We start from the raw sequence: 15652 nt of genomic DNA, 5'->3' as shown, positions 1-15652 counted from the left end.
GCCTGCTTTTGTTTTGTAAATAACTTAATTTGTATTATATTTTAGATCCCACACAGAAATGATATATGGTATTTGTCTGTTTCTATCTGACTTACTTCACTCAGTATATTATTCTTTAGGTCCATCTGTGTTGCTACAAATAACATTATTTCATTGTTTTTTTCATGGCTGCATAGTATTCCGTCATGTCACACACGACATCTTCTTCATCCACTCTTCTGTTGATGGACACTTAGGTTGCGTCCATGTCCTGGCTATTGTAAACAGTGCTACTATGAACATTATGTTGCGTATATCTTTTCAAATTAGAGTTTCTGTCTTTTCCATAAATATATGACATGAAATTTAGTAATTTGCTTTAGGCACACAGCGGTTATGTGGCTGACCTGGGACTGGAACCAGAGACTGAGTGATTCTAAAGTTTAGGTGTGAGGAACTGTAAATGTTACCAAGTTTTAATATAGCTTTAAAGAAAATGTGATAAAATTAACCATTTTAAAATGTCCAGTTCAGTAGCATTTGATACATTGACACTGCTCTGCAACTGTCAACTCTGTCTAGTTCCAAAATACTTTATCACCCCAAAGGAGGCCCTGCACCCATTAAGTAGTCCCTCTCCAACCCTTCCTTCCCCCGTCCCTGGCAACCACTAATCTACTTTCTGTCCCTATGGTTTTGCTTATTCTGGACATTTCATAGGAAAAGAATCATGCACTCTGTGATCTCTGACGTCTGGCTTCTTTCACTCGGCATAACGTTTTTCAGGTTCATCTGTGTTGTAGCCTCTGTGAAGCTGATATTCCATGGTTTGTCTGTACTGCTTTTTGTTTATCCATTCTTCATTTGTGGACACCAGCTGTTGTGAATAGCGCTGCTGTGAACACATGTACACAAGTATTTTGAGTACCTATTTGCAATTCGGTGAATTCCACTCAGGAGTGGCACGGCTGGGATAAGTGGTAATCCTGCGTTTAATAGGATGCTTTCCTGCCTGTGGTTGTATCTCCCTGGTGGGTCCCAATGGCCTCTCGCACAGGGCTGGGTACCTAGTGCTGAGCCCACATCCAGTGAGTGAATCCATCATCCTTCTTCTCTGCCCGCGTGTCCCCAACCCCCTAACCTGTCCCTTTCTCCCTGACAGACGTGCCCGTGGAGAAGCTGGCTGCCATGCCTGCCTTGCACCTCATCAACCTGCGCTTCAACCCGCTGAACGCCGAGGTGCGCGTCATTGCCCCACCACTCATCAAGTTCGACATGCTCATGTCTCCAGAGGGCGCCCGGGCCCCCCCACCCTAGGCCTGCCTCCTCATGCCCACCCAGCAAGGGACAGAGGCCACCTGGCCTGGCGCCCTAGGGGAGGGAGTCCCATGGGCCTGTGTGAGGCCAAGCTTGGGGGGCTGGGGGCGGGCGGGCTGAGTAGCGCGTGGTGGGAGGGTGCGGCGGTCCGGATAGATAGGTAGAGCAGTAGTGGGCCCTGGAGTACCTGGATGGAGGAGGCAAGGAGGGGCTTGGAGCCCAGACTCCCCGCACTCACAGCTTCTGTGCAAACCTGAGCAGGTCCTCTGAGCCTTACAATTCGAGAAAGGGGGCAATGGCGGGGGCTTTTGCCTCCTTTTGGCTCCTAGAAGGCTTTTGGCAGAACACATACCTCCAAGTTACCTTCAAGTCATCAGTACCTTCTGGGCCCATGGATGAGCATTGCTGCGCACTTTCCGGGCCCTTTTGGGTTTGAGGCCTTGTTTCTAGTGCTGAGAGCCAGCAGCTGCCCTGAGAGTGACAGAAGACAACTTCCATCTATTTATTGTTTCCTGAGGACCGACCTGGATGAGGCCCTCCACTGTGCCCCGTCCTCAGCCCTCTGGGCCCCTGGATTGGCGCGAACCGGAACTAGGAGTCACGGGAAAGCTGCAGAGAGTGTGGCCCAGCGCTGCGGCACGGCTGAGAATGTTTGTGTAGGGGCCCAAGGACCGGCGGGAGCATATCAAGTAGGCTCTGTGCTTCCCCATGACTAAGAAATCAGTGGCATTGGAAGTCCAGACTGCTCCCTCCCTCCCCCATGGTGACCAGGTTTGCCTGGCATCAGTCCTGCTGCAGGAACGGCGACCCAGAGAGAAACATGGCCATTTGCACCTGTGCCACCCTCAGCACAGTCACCCTCAGACAGTTGGCTGACTGCCTTGTCATTGGTCCATGTCGGGGCAGAAGGCACCATGGACCACTGGATTTGTGACCAGCCAGTTCCCAGGCTGCCACCACCCAGAGCCCTGATGACCTAGTCATCTCTAGACCCTCGATCTAGAGTCTAGGGTGTGGCCAGGTAATTGTGTGACCAGCCATCTCTGTTTGCCCGGGACTGAGGGGTTTCCTGGGACGTGGGACTTTCAGTGCTAACACTGGGACAGCATCTGGCAAATGGGCAACTGGTCCCTCCATGGGGCCTGGGGCTCTGGCTTCCTGACCACACCTGTGGTTTGGACAACTACTGACCCCGTGATCCCTAGATATATCTACCTCCCACCTTCTCATCTGTGGAGCTAGCAGACTCAGAGACCAGAGCCCACCTAGCCTGATCTACAGGAGACAGTGGAGGCCTCAGGACTTGCAGCAAGCTAGACTACCCGGATCCTACATCTGTGGACTAGTGGCCCTCTTCCCGTCCTGAGGTTAGGCTGTTCAGAGCTCAGACCGCTGCTCAGAGCACTAACCGTTTCTCAGAATGCTCCCAGGCTCACTCCCCGTCCCCGGCTCCACGTCCTGCCCCTGCCCGGGCCTTCGGTCTCGGCAGGAGGCTGACTGGTTGGCCCACTGTTGGCCCATTGCTGAGTGATCAGTGTTCGCTCTGCTCATCTTCCAAGGCCTGGTTGGTGAAGCTCCGGGGGAAAGTGTTTTCAGGTTGAGGAGGCTGAAATGGGATCTCCTAGGGCTTCGGAGTTCAGCCCTGGACGGTGGGGACAAGTGAGCAAGCCTGTGGTCCAGCCCAGGCTGGTTGGGATAACCTAGACTGTGTCCTGGAGTGGGGTTTTCCTTGTCAAAGAAGGGGTGCACTTTTCCGATATGCAGGAAGATACTGTATGGCCAGAGCCTTGCAGCTCTAGTGTGGTCTGTGGGGATGCCTGCAGAGTTGGCATCCATGGGAGCGCGATAGAAATGCAGAATCCCAGGCCCCATTCTAGACTTCTGGAACCAGAAACTGCATTTCAGAAGATCGCCAGCTGATTCCCACAAACAGGGGCCTGGGGTGATCCTGGGGACATTCTCAGAGTCGAGGGTGAAGGTTCTCGGCTCTCCCTCTGCACCATCGGTGGAGTCTGAGTCTGCTTATGTCCCCCTAAACCAGCCCTCAGAGCCCCTGGGCCCCTTTGATCTTTCCAGAGGCTGCGTGGTGCTCCCAGTGAAGGGACTGATCCAAAGCCACCAGGAGAGGAGAGCCGGCTTTGCTTGGCCTTCCTGGCTAACCTCTGCTGCTTCCCCAGGTCATCGCCTAAGGCCCTTAGACAGGGTGGCTTCTGGAAGCTGTTTTCTACTCTGCTTGGAGAGTTTGCCCATGCCTGCTGGGAAAGCTTGGGCAGTCAGAGAAGGCCCCACATCAAAGCCCACTGTGTGAGTGAGCCCTTCGCTTCAGGCTGCAATAAAGAATGCGTTGGTTTCATCTGCCTGTTGGTGTTTGATTCATTCTCATGCACAGATCTCACGTGGCCCGAGTGGTGACCCCATTCACCGGCAAAGAGGAGGGGCTGCCCCTCTGATTGAAATTATGGGGTAAAGCAGCTTGCGGCTTGGAATATTCACAGTGGGCAGAGGCACAGACAGGCAGAGTTGATGCCTGCCCTGACACTGTGCGGCTGCAGAGGTCTAAACATCAGTCTGGGGGGACCTGGTACCTGCAGAAGGATGAAGGGGCCCACTGTCCCCGCCTTGCCATTTCTCCCTGACTGGTGCCAGAAATTATACCCTTAGTGGGTCATTTCTCAGGGTCTAAAGTTCTCAAGGAGGGGTCTCAGGACCAGCCAGGGAGCTGGTTAGAGATCTCACCCCAACTCCACAGCTACAGAATCAGATCCTCCGGAGGTGGAGCCCAGCACTCCACTTTAATGATCTTTAACTCCAGGTGTTCTGATGCAGGTGAGAAACTGCTCCTGGGTTCAAGGTTTAAGTCAGTTTTTGTTTTCTGAATCTGGGAGATCAGCCTGAGTTTGCCTTGAGTTTTAGGCCAGCCCTGCCATCACTTTTGTTTAACAAACACATGTAGAGCTTAATGCACACCAGGCAGTGTCTAAGCATGTTATGGATATTAACTCATTTAATCTACCTAACAACTGCAGTGAGTTCTGTGCATTGGACAAATTCCTTTCCTCTCTCTGGACCCTGTTTGCTGTCTGTAAAGGGAAGGGGCTGTAAGGAGATCCCCAAGGGGCTTTCTAGAACTCACTCTGTCTGTGGTTCTGGGGGCTTCACTATGGCTGTGTCTTTGGACCAGCCTGGACTCAGGCTGCCACTCACCCCACCCCAAAGGTCGAACAGAAGACTCCCCCGACTCTGTTTTTTCTTGCTGAATGCTGGCTCACCAAAAGTATCATAGGCTGAGAGCTGTTGGTCAGACAGAGCCGAGACAACTTTTCTCCAGGTCGGGGAGATCTTGACCACGCCTTCCCAGCGTGCCAGCATAGGGAGGGCACAGTCACAGGAAGGAGATTTCCGAGTCTGGTTTCAGGTGGGGCTTTCTGTGCAGGGAAGGATGCCTTGACTAGGATAGCATAAAGATCGTGATAGAGTTTAGGATAGGTGGACACAAGGAGACGTTTTGAGGCGAGGGGTTCAAAGAGTCTTAAGATGTAAGCTCTTAAGTAAGAGCTTAAATGTAAGATCAGAAACTATAAAACTCTTAGAGGAAAACATAGGCAGAACACTCGATGACAAAGCAGTATCTTCTATGACCCACCTCCTAGAGGAATGGAAATAAAAACAAAAATAAACAAGTGGGACCTAATTAAACTTAAAAGCTTTTTGCACAGTAAAGGAAACTACAAACAAGGTGAAAAGACAACCCTCAGAATGGGAGACTGACAAAGACTTAATTTCCAAAATATACAAGCAGCTCATACAACTCAATACCAGAAAAACAACCCAATCAAAAAGTGGGAAAGAGACCTAAACACATTTCTCCAAAGAAGACATACAGATGGCTAACAAACACATGAAAAGATGCTCAACGTCACTCATTAGAGAAATGCAAATCAAAACTACAATGAGATGTCACCCTGCACCAGTCAGAATGGCCATCATCAAAAAGTCTACAAACAATAAATGCTGGAGAGTGTGTGGAGAAAAGGAAACCCTCTTGCATTGCTGGTGGGAATGTAAATTGCTGCAAATCAATGTAAATTGATACAGCCACTATGGAAGACAGTATGGAGATTCCTTTGAAAACTAGGAATAAAATCACCATATGACCCAGCAATCCCACTCCTAGACATATACTCTTGAGAAAACCATAATTGAAAAAGACACATGTACCCCAATGTTCATTGCAGTGCTATTTGTAATAGCTAGGACAAGAAAGCAACCTAGATGTCCATCAACAGATGAATGGATAAAGAAGCTGTGGTACATATACACAATGGAATATTACTCAGCCATAAAAGGGAGCACATTTGAGTCAGTTCTGATGAGGCGGACAAACCTAGAGCCTATTAGAGTAAAGTAAGCCAGAAATGTAACTATCATATGTTCTCGCATATGTATGGAATCTAGAAAGTTGGTACTGGTGAATTAATTTTCAGGGCAGCAATGGAGAAACAGAAAACAGACCTGAGGACACGGGGAAGGGAGGAGGAAGAGGGTGAGATGTATGGAGAGAGAAACATGGAAATTTACAATACCATATGCAAAATAGATAGCCAGCAGGAATTTTCTGTATGACTCAGGGAATTCAAACAGGGGCTCTGTGATAATCTAGAAGGGTGGGGTGGGGAGGGAGATGGGAGGTTTGGGAAGGAGAGGAAATGGGTGTACCTATGGCTGATTCTTGTTGATGTATGACAAAATCACAAATTCTGTAAAGCAATTATCCTCCAATTTAAAAAAAGTGAAAAAGAAATATTTATTAAAAGGAAAAAAAGATGTAAATTTTTTTTTCTTTCTTTTTTTTTTTTTTGGCTGTGCTGAGTGATATGTGGGATCTTAGTTCTCTGACCAAGGATTGAACCTGTGCCCCCTGCATTGGGAATACAGTTTCTTAACACTGGATGGCCAGTGAAGTCCCTGTAAGCTCTCTTTTGATGCTGTTTACTAAAGAGTTCGGAGAAGGCAATGGCACCCCACTCCAGTACTCTTGCCTGCAGAATCCCAGGGACGGGGGAGCCTGGTGGGATGCCGTCTATGGGGTCGCACAGAGTCGGACACGACTGAAGCGACTTAGCAGCAGCAGCAGCAACTAAAGAGTTAAGCAGTTTGATGTTCCTTTAAATGATAGTTTCAGGAATTTCCTAGAATGAACAATACAATGATTTACAACTTTTACTCTCTGGGCAAGAATTTCCTGGATTAGTACAGTTATGTTGAATATGATAAGATACAAGGACTTATTAATGTTGACAGGAAGATGTGTGGGGCTAGAGGGCTGCTTTGTGTGAGAATACAGCTGACATATAACATTATGTTAGTTTCAGGTGTATAACAGTGATTCCCTGTGTGCATAAACTGTGAAATGACCATCACAGTAAGTCTAGTTAACGTCCATCAGCACACGTAGGGGGTTTTGGTTTTCAGTCTCCCCCAGGTTCAGTGTTGGATCCTAGGCCTGACTTTGGAGCTACACTTTACTGACTGTAAAGGATACCCTTTACTTTACTGAAACGTGCCTGTCCCTTCTCAGAAAGCTGGCCCTGGGACGGGGAGCAGTTCCCGGAAAGGTGAGCATTGGCAGGGGCCCAGAAGTTCTGGCCAGAGTGCTGGGAGAGATGCCAAGGCCAAGAAGGGCAGGCCTGGGAGTCTGCATCACTGGGCCACTGGGCAGGACATGAGCTGGGCTGGGTCCAAGAGCAGTCAGATCACTCTGTGGACATGAGCCTCAGGGATGGGTGGGCTGAACCTGTCCCTCAGAAAAGGGGCACAAGTCCAGCTGCTCTAGGTCTGAGCAGGAGCACTCATTGGGCCCCTACTGTTTATCAGCTCTGGGCAGTGCTTCTATGTCTTCTTGCTTACTATCAGCAACACGTCCTTGGTCCTCACTCTGCAGACGAGGACAGCCTCAGGCCCTAGGGGTTAATGTGTGCCTTGGAAGAAGTGGAGCTGGGGTTTGAGCTGGGAGGCTGGCTGGGATGGGAGATGCCATTGCTTTTTCCAACTCACATGTTCTTTCTCCCATCACATTCCTATGAAGACCCCCTGAGCCTTGCTTTTCTCATCCATAAAATGGGTGCTAAGACTGCCTCCCGTCATGCTTCAGGTAGTAGAGGTAAGTATCCCTTGGCGGTCAGCAGTATGCCCACTTCATACACCTAAGAGCTTCCTCATCCTTCTGCTTACACCGGTCCTAGTGTGGGCTCAACTCGAGTGCCCTGACAAGAACATGTCTCTCAGGGAAGCACAGAGCTGTTTGTCACGCACCCCTGGAGGACATCTGGATGCTGATGGGAGATTTCATCCCACAGGAAATGAGAAGACTGACAGCTCACTGCCAGCTTCACAACTCAGGAATCTAGGAGGTTCTGCATTGGGCCGCCAAGGACAACTAATAACTCGTGTAACTCAGAGCCTTGGCCAGGAGTCAGCTGAGGCTCATGCTCCTCTGTGTACACCCTCTCTCCTCTAGATGGAAAACACTTACATTAGGGTGTCTTCAGGGGTGGGCCCTGCAGAACTGCCACAGGACGCAACTCCGATGGGTGCCAGTCATGATGCATTCTAGCTCACTGGCACCAGTTACCTAGAAAATGGGTTCCCAGGTGGTTCGGTGGTAAAGAATCCACCTACCAAAGCAGGATATGCAGGTGCCATCCCTGGGTCGGGAAGATCCCCTGGACTAGGAAATGGCAGTATTCTTGCCTGGGAAATCCAACGGACAGAGGAGCTTGGTGGGCTAGTCTATGGGGGTCGCAAAACCGTCAGACACGACAGAGCATGCAGGCCACGCCTGGGAATGAACCCTTCAATGAACCTAGAAAATAACATGCATGGGCCCTGGGGGTTGGACAAGGGTGGTCCTGGATCTCCTGGCTGTATAAGAGACTAAGTCACCAGGATGTTTTAAGATGCAGATTCCAAACCCACCTGAGCCCCAGTAAACCAGACTCAAAGCAAGGCCTCCACCTCTGCACCTTAAAGAGTCTCTGTTTCTCCCCCACGCAGCACCCAGAGGATCCTTTTATTATTAAAAAAAAAAAAATGTTTTTAGCTGCGCTGTGTGACTTGTAAACACAAGGATTGATTAGTTCCCTGACCAGGAATTGAACCTGGGCCCTGGTGGGGTAAGTGTGGAATCCTAACCACTGGACCTCCAGGGAATTCCCCAAAGGATCCTTTTAAATCCTAAGTCCCTATCTCCCCACATCCTCCAGGGTCTCCATGGCACTCCAGTGTAAAAGCCAAGTCCTTACAGTGGTCTCTAGGACCAGGTGTGAGCTTCCCTTCATTACTTCTCTGGTCCTTTTTTCCCCCTTCTTCACTGCACTTAGAGGCACACGCCTCCCACTGTTCCTCCAGCACCCCAGGTGTGCACATGCCTCAGGGCCTTTGTCATCCCAAGGACTGACAAGAGTAGGAAGTCTTTGCTTTGGTCTTTCATCCCTCACAAGTGGGGCTTCCCTGGTGGCTTAGCAGTAAAGAATCCACCTGCCAATGCAGGAGACATGAGCTCGATCCCTGGGTTGGGAAGATCGCTTGGAGAAGGGCAACCCACTCCAGTGTTCTTGCTAGGAAAATCCCTGGACAGAGAAGCCTGGTGGGCTACCATCCATAGGGTTGCAAAGAGTCAGACACAACTGAAGCGATTGAGCGCACACACACACGCCCTCACAAGCCATGGGTCGTGGCTGGGCTTTTCCTAATAGAGTGCCGGTGGCCAGTGTGCACTAGCCTACCACTGTGACCGTTGCTTTCGGCTTAGCATCACCCTCTCCCTGTGATCCTATTCCAACCCTTGATAGGATTTCCAGAAGGATTCCTATACCCAAAGTTGAGAGGTTGGAGGGGGCTCTTGCTCTTGGTGTGGTCTTCAGATGAGCTGCATCAACAGCACCTGGGGGATGTTAGACCCAGAGGATGGGTCCCTCCCCAGACCTTCTGAATCAGAATCTGCGTGTTTTCTTTTTCAAGAAAATTCTGAAGTTTTAATTAGCATTTAATCAGCATTTATTAGTCCTTCTATTCACTGATATTGAAACTTGCAAGTAAAAATGACAAGATTCATTTCATTATCTTATCTGATGGCCACTTTAAAGGATAATGATACATTTCTCATGTGATAAATTTCATACTGCTCAAGCTGCTAAAAATGACTAAAAAATTAAGTATCTGGAAAATGGAAACAGGATTATCAAGAATAGTTTAAGCCAATCGTCTTTCATCTCCTGGATTGGAAACTACTTTGACCCTTAACAAAATCAGCATTTTTCTGGCATCATAACCTTGAACAGACAACAGGGCTGTCTGTGCACAAATAGGGTAGATACACGTTAGTGAATAAGGGGAGGGAGAAAAAGTGTAATTTACAAAGTATTGTCTAGTGTAAATTTTTGAGTGAATTCTCTGAGAAAAACTGGGCACACAGAGATAAGTAAGAAAGCCCTAGGTCCTGGGAGAAATGGAAGAGGAAACAGTTTGAGAAAACTGAGAAAGGGAAGTTCAAGGACTAGCTAGGCGAGGTTGTTGAGTAGTTGGGTGTTTACCCAACAGTAACTGGCACACCTCCTACCTCAAGCGCTCAGGCTCTTTTTGAGGAGGCAACACTCTCGACAGTTTCCTATTCACACCCCTAGACTCATTGATACATATTCACATTATATATCACTTGTTAATGGCTTTACCCAAAGGGCAGTATATTATACACACTGACTGCTCTGCACTTTACTTTTTTCATTTGACAAAATAAATTGAAGACTTGTTCCATTTTGATACGTAATAAAGTCACTTGCTTCTTTTTAATGGGTGAAATATATTCCATTGTATCAATGTGCTGTCATTTATCCAGTCCTCAGCCAACCCTGACAGAGATACGGAGTTTAGTCTAAAAAGCCAAATATAAGTGAGAAAACGTATTCATATATATTCCCTTTTACATACAAAATAAGGATCATTTTGGATCTTATATCTGCTAAATCAAACTGGATATTCATAGGTCCAGGACTTATTTCATGATCTACTTCAGTGATGAGAAGATGCCTAGAATCACTATCCATATTTGCCATTTTTCTCAGACTCCAAGAATAGTTCTATGAAGACCTACAAGACCTTCTAGAACTAATACCCAAAAAAGATATCCTTTTCATTATAGGGAAGGTGAAGGTGAAGTTGCTCAGTCGTGTCCAACTCTCTGAGACCCCGTGGACTGTAGCCTACCAGGCTTCTCCGTCCATGGGATTCTGCAGGCAAGAATACTGGAGTGGTTTACCATTTCCTTCTCCAGGGGATCTTCCCAACCCAGGGATCGAACCCAGGTATCCCACATTGGAGGAAGACACTTTAACCTCTGAGCCACCAGGGAAGCCATTCATTATAGGGAACTGGAATGCAAAAGTAGGAAGTCAAGAAGCACCTGGAGTAACAGACAAATTTGGCCTTGGGGTACAGAATGAAGCAGGGCAAAGGCTAATAGAGTTCTGCCAAGAGAATGCACTGGTCATAGTAAACACCCTCTTCCAAACACAAGAGAAGACTCTACACATGGACATCACCAGATGGTTGACACTGAAGTCAGATTGATTATATTCTTTGCACCCAAAGATGGAGAAGCTCTACACAGCAAAACAAGACTGGGAGCTGACTGTGGCTCAGATCATGAACTCCTTATTGCCAAATTCAGACTGAAATTGAAGAAAGTGGAGAAAGCCACTAGACCATTCAGGTATGGCCTAAATCAAATCCCTTATGACTATACAGTGAAAGTGAGAAATAGATTTAAGGGACTAGATCTGATAGAGTGCCTGATGAACTATGGATAGAGGTTCGTGACATTGTACAGGAGATAGGAATCAAGACCATCCCCAAGAAAAAGAAATGCAAAAAAGCAAAATGGCTGTCTGAGGAGGCCTTACAAATAGCTGTGAAAAGACAGGAAGCGAAAAGCAAAGGAGAAAAGGAAAGATATAAGCATCTGAATGCAGAGTTCCAAAGAATAGCAAGAAGAGATAAGAAAGCCTTCCTCAGCGATCAATGCAAAGAAATAGAGGAAAACAATAGAATGGGAAAGACTAGAGATCTCTTCAAGAAAATTAGAGATACCAAGGGAACATTTCATGCAAAGATGGGCTCAATAAAGGACAGAAATGGTATGGACCTAACAGAAGCAGGAGATATTAAGAAGAGGTGGCAAGAATACACAGAAGAACTGTACAAAAAAGATCTTCATGACTCAGATAACCATGATGATATGATCACTCACCTAGAGCCAGACATCCTGGAATGTGAAGTCAAGTGGGCCTTAGGAAGCATCACTATGAACAAAGCTAGTGGAGGTGATGGAATTCCAGTTCAGCTATTTTAAATTGTGAAAGAGGATGCTGTAAAAGTGCTGCACTCAATATGCCAGCAAATTTGGAAAACTCAGCAGTGGCCACAGGACTGGAAGAGGTCAGTTTTCATTCCAATCTCAAAGAAAGGCAATGCCAAAGAATGTTCAAACTACCGCACATTTGCACTCATCTCACATGCTAGTAAAGTGATGCTTAAAATTCTCCAAGCCAGGCTTCAGCAATACGTGAACCGTGAACTTCCAGATGTTCAAGCTGGTTTTAGAAAAGGCAGAGGAACCAGAGATCAAATTGTTAACATCCGCTGGATTATCAAAAAAGCAAAAGAGTTCCAGAAAAATATATATTTCTGCTTTATTGACTATGCCAAAGCCTTCGACTGTGTGGATCACAATAAACTGCGGAAAATTCTTAAAGAGATGGGAATACCAGACCTCCTGACCTGCCTCTTGAGAAATCTGTATGCAGGTCAGGAAGCAACAGTTAGAACTAGACATGGAACAACAGACTGGTTCCAAATAGGAAAAGGAGTTCGTCAAGGCTGTATATTGTCACCCTGCTTATTTAACTTATATGCAGGGTACATCATGAGAAATGCTGGGCTGGAGGAAACACAAGCTGGAATCAAGACTGCTGAGAGAAATATCAATAACCTCAGATATGCAGATGACACCACCCTTATGGCAGAAAGTGAAGAGGAACTAAAAAACCTCTTGATGAAAGTGAAAGAGGAGAGTGAAAAAGTTGGCTTAAAGCTCAACATTCAGAAAAATAAGGTCATGGCATCTGGTCCCATCACTTTATGGCAAATAGATGAGGAAACAGTGGAAACAGTGGCTGACTTTATTTTTCTGGGCTCCAAAATCACTGCAGATGGTGATTGCAGCCACGAAATTAAAAGATGCTTACTCCTTGGAAGCAAAGTTATGACCAACCTAGACAGCACATTAAAAAGCAGAGACATTACTTTGTCAACCAAGGTCTGTCTAGTCAAGGCTATGGTTTTTCCAGTGGTCATGTATGGATGTGAGAGTTGGACTATAAAGAAAGCTGAGCACCAAAGAATTGATGCTTTTGAACTGTGGTGTTGGAGAAGACTCTTGAGAGTCCCTTGGACTGCAAGGAGATCCAACCAGTCCATCCTAAAGGAGATCAGTCCTGGGTATTCATTGGAAGGACTGATGCTGAAGCTGAAACTCCAATACTTTGGCCACCTCATGCGAAGAGTTGACTCATTTGAAAAGACTCTGATGCTGGGAAAGATTGAGGGCAGGAGGAGAAGGGGCGACAGAGGATGAGATGGTTGGATGGCATCACCGACTCGATGGACATGGATTTGGGTGGACTCCGGGAGTTGGTGATGGACAGGGAGGCCTGGCGTGCTGCAGTTCATGGGGTCACAAACAGGCGGACACGACTGAGTGACTGAACTGAATTAAGCACTAAAGAAGGGTGTCCTAAGCAGGCCAAGCCCAGAAACTCAGAGAGCTCAGTGGGATGGAGGACACCCTTCCCCAGTCTGCTCACCTTGCTGCAGCCCAGAATCTGTATTTTAACCACCACCACCCCGTCTCCCCCAACATGATTCACAAGGGCTTCCTTTGCGGCTCAGCTGGTAAAGAATCCACCTGAAATGCCTGAAATGTGGGAGACCTGGATTCGATCCCTGGGTTGAGAAGCTCCCCTGGAGAAGGGAAAGACTACCCACTCCAGTATTCTGGCCTGGAGAATTCCATGGGGTCGCAAAGTGTCGGACACGACTGAGCGACTTTCACATAATCCATGGGCATGTTCAAGTTTGAGAAGCTTGACTTTTGATGACTCTGTGATCGCCTCTCATATTCTCAAAGTACCTGTGATAGGCAGTGCCAAAGTGTAATTTTCAGAAGCTAAAAACATGACTTTTATAAATATAGGATGATCATGTGTCAGAGATTTTATTCAGCTCATTAATGAGGGAACCAAGACAGTAAAGCTGATTCCCAGGGTGTTTGCATAATCCTGGAAGAAAAAATAATGTTGAAATATGATCACCTTTACATGCAACACTGGTCAGTGTCCTACGAGGCAATAAACAGCCAACAGTGGGGTTGACATTCTTTTCTACTGGACACAAATCCACAAATTACCATGTAACCTCTGAGCATCCATGTCCTTAAGCAATGGTAACTGACAGAGCCACAGGGGAACATTTCATGGGCAAGCCCTTCAAACAGAGCTTCGCGCATACATGCAGTTACCATCTTGGCCTCATCTCTAGGTTTTGGGTACTCTTTTCTAATGACCAATTCTCCTGCAAGGATGTTAATATTCCTGGGACCAAGCTGAACCACCTGTTCTGTGTTTTTGATAAAGGATGGGAACCATCCACAGATGGCAGGGAGAGGAAAGAACCAGAGGTTCACAGAGGAGGTGAAAAGAAGCTAAACTAAAATCCATACCAGCAGCTCACTGCCCATATATGACTGTGCAGAGTGCTTCCCCACAGCGTGGGAGGGAGCTACTCTTTTTATTTCAATTTTCCAGGTGAAACACTGAGAACTGGAGACGACAGAGAACCTGGTCAAGGTCAGACATTAATCGGTGGGCAACCAAACCAAGTCCATATTTCCAGGGATTGGTGACCAGGGCCTGGGAAATGGTTTACAAAAGGCTCTATCTTGTCTGAAGGAGGCCCTGCTGCCCTCAGAGAGCTGTCCACCTCTCCCAAAAGGCCTCAACACTTTGCCATTACTTCTCTGGTCCTGTGATGCTGACCTGACCCCACCTTGACCTAGAAGCCTTCAACCCACCCCCACTCCTCAGGGCATAGGACCCCAGCCAGAGAGCTGCAGTTTCTTGGTGTGGCCCCAGCCCCTCCTCCTGAGGGGACTCTTTAACCTGGGTTCTCAGAGAAGGTAGACCCCAGAGTGGGAAGTTCTTCTGGTCCATAGCTCTCCCACTTTACAGATGGGAACACTGAGCTCCAGAGAGAGTGTTCCAGAGGGCAAGTGGAGCCCTTACCCAACAACATGCAGCGCAGAGCCCAGAAGAATGCTCAGGCTTCTGGCTCCGGCCTTGGGTTCTTTCTGGGGTCCTTGCTAGGTCCTGAGCTCTTCTGCTTGGCACTTCTGGCCTCTTCTTCCGTCCTGGCTGTGCTGTGGGAAGTGAGTCAGCCATTAGCACCTTGGCTTGTCATTTATAAACACAAATAACTCTTCCTTGGGGAAAGCTCATTGATTAGCATTTTAAACCAGTTTGAAGGAAGTGTTGGCCGGCGAAGGAGAAAGAGGGGCACCTCCTGACTCCCAGGAAGGGAGCCCACTCTGGCCCAAACCTCGGTCTCTCTGAAGCTCCCCTGGCCTCACTCTTCACAGGGTTATTCCTGCCCCCGCCACCAAACAGATGCTGAAAATGCTGGCAGTGCCACTGCTTCCTGAGAGCCATGCTACCACCAGGCTGAGACCCCGCTTCCCCTCCTCTGTGGATTCTGATCCTTTATGAAATAGTGGCAACACCAATGGCCTTCCTCACCCCAAAGGCCTGGATGCATTTCCAGCCAGGGAGAGAGATCAAGTCTCCCACTGGAGGTGCTGACTTTCCTGCCCCTGGAGAGACATCCGACAGCGCACTCTGCAGCTTCATGTCAGCCCTCCGAGTGGGCACCTCCCAATTCCCTTGGGCATCTCAGAGCACACCTCTATATGCTTAGAGGAGAGGGGGTGCCCGGGAGAGACCAGCACAGGCTTCGTGCACCCCACCCACCAAGGAAGGATGCTAGGGTATAGCAGCAAACAACCAAGGATCTCTGCTCCTGGTTGGGACAGAGAAGGAGTGGTTATAGGCTAGTTAGGGAGACAGGTGTGGGAAGGGAAATAGTACTTCAGTATCAAGACAGTGCAGAGAAGGCTATGGCACCCCACTCCAGTACTTTTGCCTAGAAAATCCCATGGACAGAGGAGCCTGGTAGGCTGCAGTCCATGGGG

General features: G+C 47.9%; 1 protein-coding gene across 3 annotated transcripts in view; it reads left to right on the top strand.

Moving 5' to 3' along the window:
- LRRC20 (leucine rich repeat containing 20) overlaps nt 1-3649 on the top strand; it is a 71565-nt gene extending 67916 nt beyond the window's left edge. For all 3 annotated transcript variants that reach the window (XM_061405224.1, XM_061405221.1, XM_061405222.1), the window contains one exon: nt 1142-3649. In XM_061405224.1, the coding sequence (XP_061261208.1) occupies nt 1142-1296 (155 nt within the window). In that variant the 3' untranslated portion in view covers nt 1297-3649. The remainder of the gene's footprint in view (nt 1-1141) is intronic.
- Nucleotides 3650-15652: the final 12003 nt, after the last annotated feature.

Source organism: Bos javanicus, chromosome 28 (genome assembly GCF_032452875.1).
Source record: "Bos javanicus breed banteng chromosome 28, ARS-OSU_banteng_1.0, whole genome shotgun sequence".
Classification (NCBI taxonomy): domain Eukaryota; kingdom Metazoa; phylum Chordata; class Mammalia; order Artiodactyla; family Bovidae; genus Bos; species Bos javanicus.
The sequence above is the reverse complement of the archived record's forward strand: the minus strand, read 5'-3'. Positions and strand labels throughout refer to the sequence as shown.